This window comes from Lepisosteus oculatus, chromosome 12, assembly GCF_040954835.1.
Source record: "Lepisosteus oculatus isolate fLepOcu1 chromosome 12, fLepOcu1.hap2, whole genome shotgun sequence".
NCBI classification, from domain to species: domain Eukaryota; kingdom Metazoa; phylum Chordata; class Actinopteri; order Semionotiformes; family Lepisosteidae; genus Lepisosteus; species Lepisosteus oculatus.
Window position 1 is genome coordinate 35,560,743 of NC_090707.1, and position 13,097 is coordinate 35,573,839.

Genomic DNA, 13,097 nt, shown 5'->3' on the forward strand with positions numbered 1-13,097 from the left:
AGAATTATTACTTCCTGTAGGTAACTAAACAATAAAGAGAAAAAGCTGTTACACTAGTAAAAAAGAACAGAAACCTTTGCTACATGTAGCTAAAACAACTTAGGTTAAGAAAGGACAAATACATGTCAATGTTTATTAATATTATAAATTGATTCCAGTTACCTGATCCATTCCAGGCTTTTCTTTGTGATAGAGGACCCTAGTCTCGATATGTTCTGGGACCAGTTTACACCCAACTTCAGGGAATTCTGACCAGCGATGGAGAATCTTCAGCGCTAGGTGCTCATAGGATTCTACTGTTTGATCTGCACAAGAAGTAACAGATGTCAACATCCAACCTTGGTTGTTGAAGTATATTTCAAATCGCTATTGCGCCGTCATTTGAAGGTTTAGCTTCTTAACAGGATTTCCCGATTTATTAATGGGCAGAAAAAATGTAGCAAAAAACACAAAATTGGTTTTTTTTCCTAACCATTACAAAAAATTTTTTCCCCAAAAAATATAGTTCCTTCCCTATAATGTGAAAAAACGTTTAAGCAATTGACATTTTATTTTGTTTTTTTATTTAGTGACATTGATAGAATGTCAATGTCATCAATACATCAGGATCCTTAATATACACATTTACCTGGCACTTTGTCTAGATTTAAAAACATGACCTTACATACAGTACCTTCATCTACAAAGACTGTTTTTCCAGTGAATACTTTGTCCCCTATGGTAATTCTCCCAGGCCTGAGGTGAGGTCCATCTAAGCGATGTTCTTTACAGAGCTTGGTCAGTAATTCAGTGGGTTTTATTGCATCTCTCCATGCATTGTAACCATCACTGTGAGAAGGAGAACAGTTACTGAACTTGAGAAGGTTCCAAAATTTTACAAACAGAAGAAGGACACACTGGCTGGAGTACTTTGTGAGCATCAGCCGTCTGTTGAATGGCTTATTATCATCATTTTTTTACGCTGTAATCTTCACGCACGTTTCTTTAATAACAAAAGGCAAAAGTTAATTCAATTTTTCTTCTTTCTAGTATGGAATTGCCCCAGGCTAAATGATTCTTTCTGCCTTACATTACTAAGCTGTCAGACTTGCCTTTTCAGAAAACAGAAATGAAATGGGATTTCGATCGAACACCTGAAAATGACATTCAAGGCCGCGAAACGATGCCCGTTGCGTAACTCACATGGCGTACTCATTTTGTATCCCACAGGTTGCCCTGTGTCGGCTGTAGAATCTGTTCTCTAGGTCAATCTTAGTTTCTCCAATCAGGTCATCTCCCCCTACCATGTCGTAGTCATATATTAATATGGACAGTAAGGATTCCATGGGAAAAGTAGCTTGGATCTCAAAAGATCTAAAAAACAAAAAGCCAAGTCAAACGAATATAATTGTCAAACTTTTGGGGGAAATATCATTTTCATTTGCCACAGTGATGAAGCGGTTAGCATTGTCGCCTCGTAGTGTTGGGGCCCTGGATGAATTTCAGACCCCAGGTGCTACTGTATTTGTGTGGATTTTGTATGTTCTTCCCATGTTGGTTGTAGGTTTCACTTCCTATGGAAGCCCGTTTCTGCCAGGTAGTAAAAACAAAATGCGCTATGGTCTCTCAGAATTGCGACTTAGTAACTCAGAATTCCGACTTAGTCGCAATTCTGAGATACTGTACCATAGCACGTTTTTTTTTTACTACCTGGCGGAAACGGGCTTCCATACCTTCCAGATGCTACAGCTTTCTCCCAATAACACACTAAGAGGTCAATTGGCTTCTGGGAAAACTGGCCCAGGTGTGAGTGTGTGTGCCCTGCGATGCCTTGAGCTCCTTGCTAGCCAGGTCACTCCCCAGTGACCCTGTATTGGATAAAATAGTTACAAAAAAGGACGGAAGGATTATTCTCATTTGAACAGAAATGTGGCCAATCTTGCATAACAGGGAGTTTATCAGAACAAAAGTTGGTACAATGATAATGGACACTCAGTCGTCTCTAACAGTTTGCTTTTTAATTGGCAATGCACTCCCTTGTTTCAAACCTCAAGGTGTTGCTTCCCTGTATCGTTGGAAAGTAATGTCATGAAGCGACAAAGATGGAACACATGCCTCTTGTGGGGTCGGAGGGGAGTGAGCACAGGAGATGTCTGTGTAGTAATCATGAGTAAATCTCCTTCACACACCTTCCAAAGATGGGATTCAGCTGCTTTGGGATGTAATTATCCCGATCCTTGATCTCGGTTTTCCCCAGCCTTAGTACAATGTAAGGGTCTGATTTGCCATCTGGGTCTGCTGGGTGGAGATTGAACGCCTGAAAAAGGCCAACCAGACTCAGTATAAAAATAATTGAAATCTAAATGAAGGAATAAAAATGTAATATGAGCTTTTACTTAAACCAAAGGACCCTGCACTTTCCATGATGCTTGTCTAATCAGCCTAGGTCAATTAAAAAAGCTAACACAACCATTTGTAAACCTTTTTTCTAATCTTAGGAAATAACTGGCTGACAGGTGAAAGGAAGGAGGAATAAACGTACTGCCACTATGTAGACACGGATCAGGACTTTCACAGGGTGATTAGGTGGGACGGCCTGGGTGATCTTGAACTGACCAGGGTCATGGTCGATCTCGTCGTCATCTTCATCGGTGAGCTTGTATAAACAAAACCGGCCCTGTACCATTGCAAAAATAAAAAGAGCATTGTGAGAAGCAACCAAGCTAACAAGTATTATATTACATGTGTTATAGATTATCAGGACAAGTATTATATACGATCATAAGATTGACTGTGAAATACTTTGCATCATTTCCCAACTATTTTCAGCTACTAAAGTTTTAGAAAGATGGGAACATTTTTTGGCATTCATTCTATGTAGATTTTGAGAACAACAACCCAAGAACAGAATGATCTGAACTGTGTGGATACAGTATAAATAGCTGATAATGTTTCCAAATTGAGTAGGTTGTACTATAGTTATAGCAAGGTCAAAACATATGAAATAAGGGGTAGTTTAATTAACAGTATCTTTTGATTTCTAATGGCAATGCAAGTGACACAAAACTGTCAGGGTAAGATGAAGATGTGATGGTGTGCTCTATGTTTAGTGTCTCATGTGCCACAGGAGAGCTCAGATACTGGCAGTGATGAAGAAGGTTTGCTGATCAGATCTGTACCAAGCTAGAGGATACAACCACAGATCCTTTGGCAGAAATCGGATTGAAGCACACAGGCGAGGAAACACACTGTACATGAATGTCTGCACATTGACCATGGTTTCCTTTAAACGTTCACAAGTCCAAATGCCACCAAAAGCCACAAATGTCGAGGGCACCAACCTTAAATTTTCCCACCACTCTCTCGTCGCTCGTGCCTTCATCCTCACTGGCTTTCCCGCGATACAGTTCGAAGGTGTTCACCCAGTCATCAAACGGCCCAAACTCAGCTTCCAGCTCTTTATCGTATATCTGGCGGAAATTGAATTCTGAGTAAAATGTTTGTCGCAATGTGAACTCATGACTGCCAGATCGTGCTTTTACTCTCACCTGTAAGGTGGCCAGTTTAGGTTGATCCTGCGCTCCTTTGAACTTGACAATTTTTTTCTTCTTGTCTCCATCTCTTGAGGCCAAAGCATACTGTTCAGACTGTCCGCTCACTACAAACATCAAAGGTCGATGTTATTCACTCTATGTATGCATGTAATCCTGAATATCTAAGGGGCATATTCTCAAGTGATGATTTTGATTCTCACAGGAAAACATAAGAAAGTAGTGACGTAGTGATCTCAAACAAGTTTTGATTTCATAGTAGTACTTGGTGGGTTGTTAACTCATTAAGAGATTTTTTTAATTTGTACAGTATGCAGTAGCTTCTCCTTTCTCTATAATCAGTTGAGATTAAAATTAAAACAAAGCTAATTTTCTTCACTGCATACAAGGCGTCCCACCAAGGCTCTCTGTAAAGTGTAAAATATATTAATAGAAATAAAATAATCCAGCCCCTTTTCCTGTCATCTGGAATGCACAGAGTAGAAAAATATAGGTTATGCACTGTATATGGAACATTAAAAACAAGATCATTATGAAAAACATAATGATGCTCACCATTTCAAACAAGGAAACATTTAACAATGATTTATTTAGAATTGTAATTTGTGTAAAAAAATAATCTTTTATTTTTTAATTTTGGTCCATGCAGTACCTTTCAAAAATATTTACCCCTAATATTTAGTATTTAGGGGCAAAAAAATATTTACTGCTTCCCAATGATACCCCATTTAAAAAAAATAGTGCATACACATTTTTTAAGGTGAAGACTTTTTGTCAAAACTTGAAAGCTGAAACTGAACACTCACAGGTGGAATGGGTAAAAAGTTAAATGTATGCCAAAACTACAAAGAAAAATCAGAATCTTAACTTCTTCACTGCATACTGTAGGTATTCACCATCTTTGCTATGGAAAACCTAATTAGTTCAGGTACAAAAAATTGCTTTGACACAGCCGCATAATTAGCAGAGTGGCCTTAGTCTGTTTCTGATAAAAGTGGTTCAGATGATTTCAGAAAAAAAATACATCTCTCCGTAAGGTTCCCCTGTGAGTGAAGACAAGGGAAATCGGGTATAAATCTGTAAGAAATAAGAAACTCCCATCATTGGAAGGGAGTGATGAATTTAAATAGACAATGTACACAATATTTTAAACCATGAATGTCTCTGAATACTGTCAGACAAACACAAAGTTTTCTGAATATTTCTTCATAAACAAATTGTGTTTTTTTTTAATGAATGGTCTGTCCTGCATCACTGAGCTCTGAAGTTGGTTGCTAAGTAAAACAGAGATGTCTGGTAATTGGTTATCCCATATTTGTTTGACTTACTGGTTAATTAAGAGCTACTTTTCAGTTTGGACTGTTGTATGTGGCACGTTCTATAAACAAGGTCTTCTATAAGCACTATTAATTTCATGTTCAAAATTTGTGTTCTATTCACCCTGGCAAAGTTTTCTGTACATGTAAAGATGAGAGGCCTAAAATCTTTATATTCTTAAGGGAATATGTGTATATCCTTTACAGAATATGATGCTTTTTCTCAAGGTCAGTAATGACTGAAAACAAGAAATGACCGAGTTATGTAAGTGTGGAAAACACAAATATAACAGTCGACTGGCACAGACAGACGGTGAAAGACCAAACGATTCACCATTTAACAAATAAAGTGAGATTTGCTTAAAACAACGGGGGGCTGCTTCTCTCTTTATTCTTCGATTTAACATTCAACCCGTAATTTTTTTTTCAGGCATGCTGATGTTTCTGCTTAGAAACATCCCAGTCTGATTCAGAAATCACCTTGTGTCAGTACTCAAAGCAAACCATGTCAGAATGTTTAGAGCAGCAGAATGTGCCGTATAAACCATCGCAGACATACAGCACCCACTGTATTTCTGTAAAAGAAGCCTCGTTAGACTCGTTAGAACCGATAAGCAATTTCAGAAGAGGCTTGTATTGTTATGCTCGCAGTTCAGCGGCCGGCGGCCACGCCTTTCGCTCGGCCTTGATCACCGTGGAGACAGCGATGTGATTCAGAGCACCTGGCTATAGTCACAGCGGTAACTGTAGCAGGTGCTCTGAGGGTATTTAATATAGGCTATTCAGCCTCTCCTTGGCGATCCATCCGGAATTGACGTCTACATTTCACTTCTGATCCAGCGTTTCGGCTTCCCAGCGGAGCCCTTCTTGTTCCTGGTTTCCAGTTTCCTCGGGCTCCTCGGTTCATGTCATGTCATGTCATGTGCCAAACCACTTTATACCATACTGTGTCGTGGGAATCCAGAGCCTACCCGGCAAGCAACGAGCGCAAGGCAGGGTACACCCTGGATGGGACGCCAGTCCATCGCAGGACAAGTACAAGCCATTCATACATGGGGACAATTTGGAGGCCACGGTAAAGGCCGAGGGTGGAAATTTGGCCCGGACACCGGGATAACTCCCTACTCTTATGGAGAAATGCCCAGGGATCTTTAATGACCACTGAGAGACAGAACCTTGGTTTAATGTCTCATCCGAAAGATGGTGCCCACTGCAGTATAGTGTCCCCGCCACTATACCAGGGCATTAGGACCCACACAGTCCGCTGGGTGGCCGCCAGCCGCTGGTCCCACTAATACTAATACCAGCAGCAACCATAGCTTCCCAGGAGGTCTCCCATCCAGGTACTGACCAGGCTTAACCCTGCTGAGCTTCAGTGGGCTGCCAGTTAAGACCTGCAGGGTGATATAACTGCAGGCGGGCTTCGAGGTTCAGAAGTAAAATGCAAACGTCGATGCCGGATCGCCAACGAGAGGCTGAATAGGGTTCAAATCCACTCAGCGCCAGCCACTGAACTGCGACTGCTGTGGAGCGGAGGGGTGAGTGTAACAAGTACTGTATATCCTACAAATAAAATGCCACACATTATGGAAAGTGATGCTCTCCACCAGTGAAAATCCTGAAGACAATGATCAAACAATTTAAGTAAAGAAGACATTGTACAGTTTGGATTCTTACTTCTGCCTAGAAGTTAATTTCTGCTGCAATAATTTATGTAGGATTTTTCAAGGAATTACTCCAGATTTGTTCTACTTTCAGTTATTTCTGCTAAATATATGCAGTACATGAACAACATGTTATGGTCATGAACTATAGAATGAAGGAGTTAACACAACTTCGCACAAAACATTTTTGGATAATATATTTAATGCCAGGCCTTCAGGAAAAAAAACAATGCAGAATTTTGGAAGGACTACAATATATAGAGCATTTATGAATGGTACATAAGTGTGCATGCTGTAATATTTCTGACATGTTGCCCAAGTGTATCTTTCCAAGAAATGATACAGCTTGACAGGAATCTTTTCCTATCAGAATACACCCCAGAGGACAGGAATCTGAAAGTGGGAAACCAGAGCTATTCCTTACCCAGAGAGTCTACTCCGTCCGAAAGCAAGCTGTGCAGTGGAGATACTGCAGTACAAACATTGTTGTGAGCCGGGACATGAAGAAAAACACATCAATACAGCCTTGATCAGAGTCTGCCACTCAATCTATCATAAGAATAAGTGAACCTTTTATTATGTACAGTAGCTCTGCTTTTTAAAATCAGCTTGGCTTGCCTAACGTCTGTATTATACAAAATCTCATCCTAAATTTCTTTAGTTAGGTGTAGCACATTAAAGGAGCCTGAAGGAGTATGTAATTAATTTACCAAGGAGCAAGACACTTGTATTCTTCATGTCAGAATGTGCACAGAGAAAATAAAGACCAGTAGCCTCTCACTGTATCTTCCACCTTTAACACGAGCACACAAGCCAATTTATAATGGCTTTATCAAGTGCTTCATGCTAGCATAGATGCAGCATGTTCTCAGGTAACACTCAAGCTACACATCTTCTTAAGAGACCAGAGTAATTGTGAGTTATTGCAAACATAGGTTCACCTGACCAATGAGTTTCGACCCTATTCTTAATCATGAAAAATGAACCTTACTTACCATTGTCATATAAATTTAGTGTATCAGGTGCCTCCCTCTGTTTTGCCTTTTGAAAAAAGACAAGCAACCAAATGAATTAAATCAAGCTCACCATAAACAGCACAACTGAGTAGACATTTTTGAAGACAATCCAAATACATAGTACAGTAAGGTTTATCACATTTACTGGGTCAACCAGGTCTAGTAAAAAGTAGTGTAAGAATGTATTAGAAAACCCCCATTTCTTTATATGCTTAAAACATCACACTTCTGTAACTGAACATACAGTACCACAAAAATGATCAAAATTGACAAATTAATTACTTTTATTTGAAGGGAAAATATCCACATTTGCAACCAGGCTAAAATAACAATAGAAAGAGGTTCACATAGCTATCTATGGTAAATTGCATGGGACATTTAAATATTTAATGGAATTATCTTACAATGTTATGTACTTTAAGAATGCTGGAAACAAGTTTGAGTGTTTTGTGTCACGAAACTAATGGTTTCATTCTGGGGTTTTTCTTGGATCGCAATAACAATATCTCTGGCAGGTGACCCACCAGCAAGCTTTTCATTGCTCTTTTGCAGAATTCAGAATTCCTTTCCTCCTTCCTGCTTGCTGCAACTTACAATACCTACAAAATTCTCCCAGGGCTCCGCCTCCACACTGGACACGCCCCCCTCCCATATTGCCACAGCTGCCTCCCCCTGCTATAAGATCTGAAGGGCAGAGACTCAGAGCAGAGATCACAGCTCAAAGCCAAGCAATAGTGGACATTGTGCTCTACGGTGACCTTACTTGTTTAAGTTTCTCCACTGATGCGTAGTATTTGGACCACCAGTCGATGACGTTTTCAGCACTTTCGTCGGCCACGGTGCGTTTTCGCCTCTTTGTCGACCGTCTAGTCGTCTTTCGTCCGGCCTAAAGAATTGAGAAGGTGCTGATGGGATAACCATTAACTTGCTCCAAAATTCAAAATGGCACTTGATCAAAAAATGCGCTGCCCTTCCACGGACTGCGGATGAGCAACCTAGGAGTTCTTTCAATAACCTCAAAGCGCTATGCAGAAGCGCACCCACACCAGGAAAAAAAGGAGAAAAATGAAAAAAGCACGTGAAATTGACTTAATAGAAACAATGGTAAAGCCAAGCTATACTGAAAGGATACGCCTTAAAGTTTTAAAAAATGTTTACAAAGTGTCTAAAGGATCTTGGGTTTTGGGAATCAAAAGCCTGGGTTGGAAAGCTACAACATGGAGTACAGTGCCTATAGAAAGTTTATACACCCTTCAAAAGTAACACATTTGTGGCTGAAATGAAAACACATTAAATCAGATTTTTTTTACTTTTATTGTCACATTGTAACACACAACCTCCAGGTAAAACAACAAATGCTCAGACATTCAGAAAAAAAGTAACTACAAATAAAATCCTGAATGAAAAGCATTTCTTTTTCACTTGGATTTCGTTTTATCTGTGACTCTGTACTGGATAAAGCAACTAGAAAATGGATGGATGTTCATAGTAAAAGGACATAGTGTCCAGTACTTTACTATGCCTCCTTCCCTTCTTTTTTTTGTGGGAACATCTCTCATAATAGTAAGCCACTAGTAAGTCACAAGTAACTGGCCAATGTACCTTTTTTGCTGGGTCCACCTCTTTCTCCTGAGACTTTTCAGGTTTTGGTGCTGATTCTGGTTCAATGTTGATATAGACGCCCTCTGATGGAGAAACTTCAATTGCACTGCTCTCAGCGACAGGCACAGCTTTGACAAATACAAATATTTATTGCCACCTTAGGTTTAGATTTAGCCCCAGACTAAATCAACACCTCAGCCCCTCTTCTAAGATGTAACCTGCAATTGTATAAGACTAGATCTTCTAGCTGCAAAACATAGTAAGGCTGGACTGTTTACCAGAAAATCCATCCCTGGCTGACAAAATTCAACCATACCTTGGCCACACACAACTGGCTAGTCACATGGTCCCGGCCAGGACTAGCAACTTGAGGACCATGGGTATCAACCTGCTTTCTGAGCTTGGGCCTTGAGCTCAAATAATGTAATTCTAATATTAAATTCTTCAGTTAAGTGTTGAATAATTTGACCCTTACTTAATTTGAATTGTTTGTTTTTTCAAAATGTGATGAAGACTAGAAGAAATGTAGCAGCCAGACTCAAATTATTTATTTATTATTTTTTTTACCTTCTTGTGGCCTTTGTTCCTTCTTTAGGACTGCTGCTGGGGGCAGGCGTGGAGGTTTGTAGCTGAACTGTTTGAGACTGTTGATGACGTGGTTCCCTACCAGCGTACTCCGCCCGAACGCTCTCCAGTCTACCACGCTGATGCTGAGAGGAGGGTGCAGGAGCTCGTTTTCTGGAAGCTCCTGTTCATTGTGTGGAATAGCATTACCAGGTGGGTACAGACAAACATTTCTGAACAGCCTGTAATGAAAACTCAATCTTTCACTATGCTCTTAAGCTGTGACAGCGTTTATGGTTTCACTAAAAAGATAGTGACACGGAAAGGGTATTTAACACTCTACACTCAGTTAAAGCTTGTCCTGATGCCCTGGCCTGCCATGTAGTTCTATAAAGGAGCCCACACATGTCAAGTTTGAATGCACGTTCTTCTTAAACCATCATTTCTGCCAATCAATTAACCTTCTTCTTCACAGTTTAAGAAGCAACAATGGAAGGTTATTGTGATTAATCTTGGAACAAACCATTTCTGGGTGCCAGAGAAGGAGGGCTTGAATGTTCCTTTTCCAGAAAGAACTCCCAGAGTTGCAGCTACTTGCATAAAGACACTAAATACACTATAGTCTTATTAATGCAGTGCAATTAAAAATAGATTAATCAATCAAGACAAACGCACCACGTCAAAAGCATCCACAAGCATTGTGAAGTTGGGGTTGCTCTTATAACTCTGAATGACTGAAGATCGGATTCCTTTCCCCGCACACTCGATAAAAACTTGAGGTCTGTCCACGGAGAGAAGCTGGACTTTCTTGAGTTCTCTCAAGCCCCAGAACAACACCTACATTGAAATCAAACATTACTCAAGATATTAGACTTCATTGTGCACTGTTCTCAGTCACTTCTCAGTTAGCTTTAAAACGGCTAGGAAACTGTTCTTTCCACACCACAATAAGAGTTTGACATGAATTAAATCGGGAGTTTCCATGATTTCAAAAGACAGAAAAGTTATGAAAAGTGCCCTAATGGACTGGATCTTCAGATACAGTTTTTGAAAATGTCAGGAATTGTGCTGCCTGCAAAGATGGTAGTTAATCAACTGAACAAGATTTCATCAGTCCAACATCTCCGCTGCCAAAGAGCCACAGTGTTTGACACAGATCAACTGCATTGACTCCAGAAAACTGTGGCATGGATCCAGCTTTTCGCAGCATTTAAAAAAGTGTGTGTTTTAAGGAATATGAACTGTACAATGCTCATTCTGAAATGATACTTGATATCTGCAGGTGGCTTACCTCCAGTCTATACCTGCTCAACACTGGGCGGATATTTGCAGGGACTGGGTATATATTTCCATCTGGCGCATCAATGGGAGGAACGGTTTCCTCACCAGATTCTGGGATCTGCATGGAAAGAAATTCTGGTTCTTGCGGTTACAGTGTCAACTTATTCAAGAGCCCTGCTTAGGTGTACAACATTCTTTCGTGGAACACACTGAACCATGAAATTGCAGTGAATGGGCTATTATCATGCTTCACTCATATCTGTTACTTAGATTCATTTTTATCACCAACTGCAAATGTGTATAGAATTATTTATCAGATTTAATAGTTTAAATGACATTTTGAGGGAGTCAACCATATAATGACGCATTAGACATGATTCCAATTATGATGGATGGATGTTTGCCCATTATGCCTTCCTGTAACATGAGTTTTTTTACGGAACAGGGTTGTTAGCCTTGTGCCCAACCTCCAACATGGAGGACTTGGCGCCCGATGTGGGACATGAACCTACTACCCTGAGATTAGGTTCCAATTATGGTGAATACAAACTTTATTCCAAAAAATTAAACAAATGAAGAAGAAAAAAATCAGCTAAGTGAGAGATTACTGCGTTTACTGGCAATTTCGGCGTATCGTTCTCGTATTGGAGAAAGGGTGGAAATTAACCAGGAAAACATCTGAGGACTGAATGAAACAACTGTCATGATCGTAAACCCTCCTCTTAAGGGCGCTCCGGCTCTTTCACTTTGTAGTTGATTATGTGCAGCTGCCTTCTATCCAGCCCCTCTTTATTTAAGTCAGACGCTCTCACTATTCTGGGCTCAGCACTGGAAGATGGACACCCAGAGGCCCACCTACCAGCGGGTCCAGGAGAGACCCGACGGCATCGCATTCACCCTGGCATCCTGACCATCTGGGTCCGGGGCTCGGAGCGCCTGGCCTCATCATCGGGTTTTTATTCCCCATCCCTGCACCAGATCCCGCTACGGTTTTTAAACCTTGTCTTGTCTTTGTTTTGGATGGATCACCCGGCTTTGGATTTTGGACTTCGCCATGGATTACCCCCTGGACTCCTCTGGACTTGTTCACCCTGGCCACGCACCCTGAGCACCAGTGCACAGTCGTCACGCCCCCCTGTTCTTCAACCTGCCCAGTTCCTCATCATCTCCTCCCCTTGTCAGTTTCCACTTACTTCCGGATTTTACCATCTGCATAGGGTACCGACCAATGCATCGTTCCAGGTTTCCCAGGGCTAAACTGACATCTTGAACTGAAGGTTCCTCCTCACCTGAATTAGCTCAAAGGCTGCGAGCAGATCCCCTCCTGACTGACTGCCGCAGAACAGAGGGCAGTACTGGAGCTGTGGAGGGATGTAATTCTCTCCCGCGAGCTTAACACCAGGCACTGCCACCGTGGAGCCCAAGTACTCTGCCTTGCTCTGCAGATAGAGAGGTGTGAACAGCAAACAATAAGCCATCTGCTTCTCTTTTTCTAACCCAGGAAGTGACCTTCAGCTCCCTCTCACCTCCAGACGTACACTATACATTCAAACACACTCTTTTATTTGAAACTCTCCCATACCATACGGTCTGTACGTGCCATTGAAACAGTTGGTTTTGTACCCCAGGCCAGAGTGGGAAATCATTCTCTGCATCAGAGTTAAAAATCCTTCTCTGCTATGTGCACCATTGAGGAAAATTAAAATGCACAGAAAATTTAGCAGCCGGTTTAAGAACCTGGCATATTCAGCATATACGTAGTACTTTTAGTAGGGGAATTGTAACCAAATAGTTTAACCTCAGAATATGTTGGAAATTGCAATTGAAAGTTTGATGTGTACAGAAAGGCACAGCCTCTTGCTCAATTCCCATGCAATTATTTCAATACAACGCAGGTGATCACGGATAAATGTCACGATTGTAGTCCCTCCCCCTTAAGGGCGCTCCGGCTCTTCCTTGTTTGCCTCGTTTCCCGCACTTGTTCCTTGTTCCAGCCTCCTTCCTGTCCCCTTTAAAAGCCAGGTGCTGACGTTAATCCAGGCTCTGCATCTGATCTCAGTATCATGTGAATCCGGGACCTGGAAGCGCCTTGTCCTGTTAAGGTTTTATTCTCTGTTCCCGTTC

The 13,097-nt window shown here is 41.0% G+C and overlaps 1 protein-coding gene across 4 annotated transcripts in view; it reads right to left on the bottom strand.

Moving 5' to 3' along the window:
- The window catches only part of fer1l6 (fer-1 like family member 6), a 39,751-nt gene that overhangs the window by 5,562 nt on the left and 21,092 nt on the right, over window positions 1-13,097 (bottom strand). For 3 of the 4 annotated variants that reach the window (XM_015359499.2, XM_015359497.2, XM_015359498.2), the window contains exons 22-36: window positions 12,263-12,412; window positions 10,984-11,091; window positions 10,368-10,529; window positions 9,696-9,876; window positions 9,129-9,256; window positions 8,290-8,412; window positions 7,506-7,551; window positions 6,935-6,979; window positions 3,528-3,637; window positions 3,321-3,449; window positions 2,522-2,656; window positions 2,169-2,296; window positions 1,183-1,353; window positions 674-828; window positions 163-305 (exon numbers count right to left, since the gene is read on the bottom strand). In XM_015359499.2, the coding sequence (XP_015214985.2) occupies window positions 163-305; window positions 674-828; window positions 1,183-1,353; window positions 2,169-2,296; window positions 2,522-2,656; window positions 3,321-3,449; window positions 3,528-3,637; window positions 6,935-6,979; window positions 7,506-7,551; window positions 8,290-8,412; window positions 9,129-9,256; window positions 9,696-9,876; window positions 10,368-10,529; window positions 10,984-11,091; window positions 12,263-12,412 (1,914 nt within the window). The remainder of the gene's footprint in view (window positions 1-162; window positions 306-673; window positions 829-1,182; window positions 1,354-2,168; window positions 2,297-2,521; window positions 2,657-3,320; window positions 3,450-3,527; window positions 3,638-6,934; window positions 6,980-7,505; window positions 7,552-8,289; window positions 8,413-9,128; window positions 9,257-9,695; window positions 9,877-10,367; window positions 10,530-10,983; window positions 11,092-12,262; window positions 12,413-13,097) is intronic. The other variant, XM_015359500.2, reaches the window with a different exon arrangement.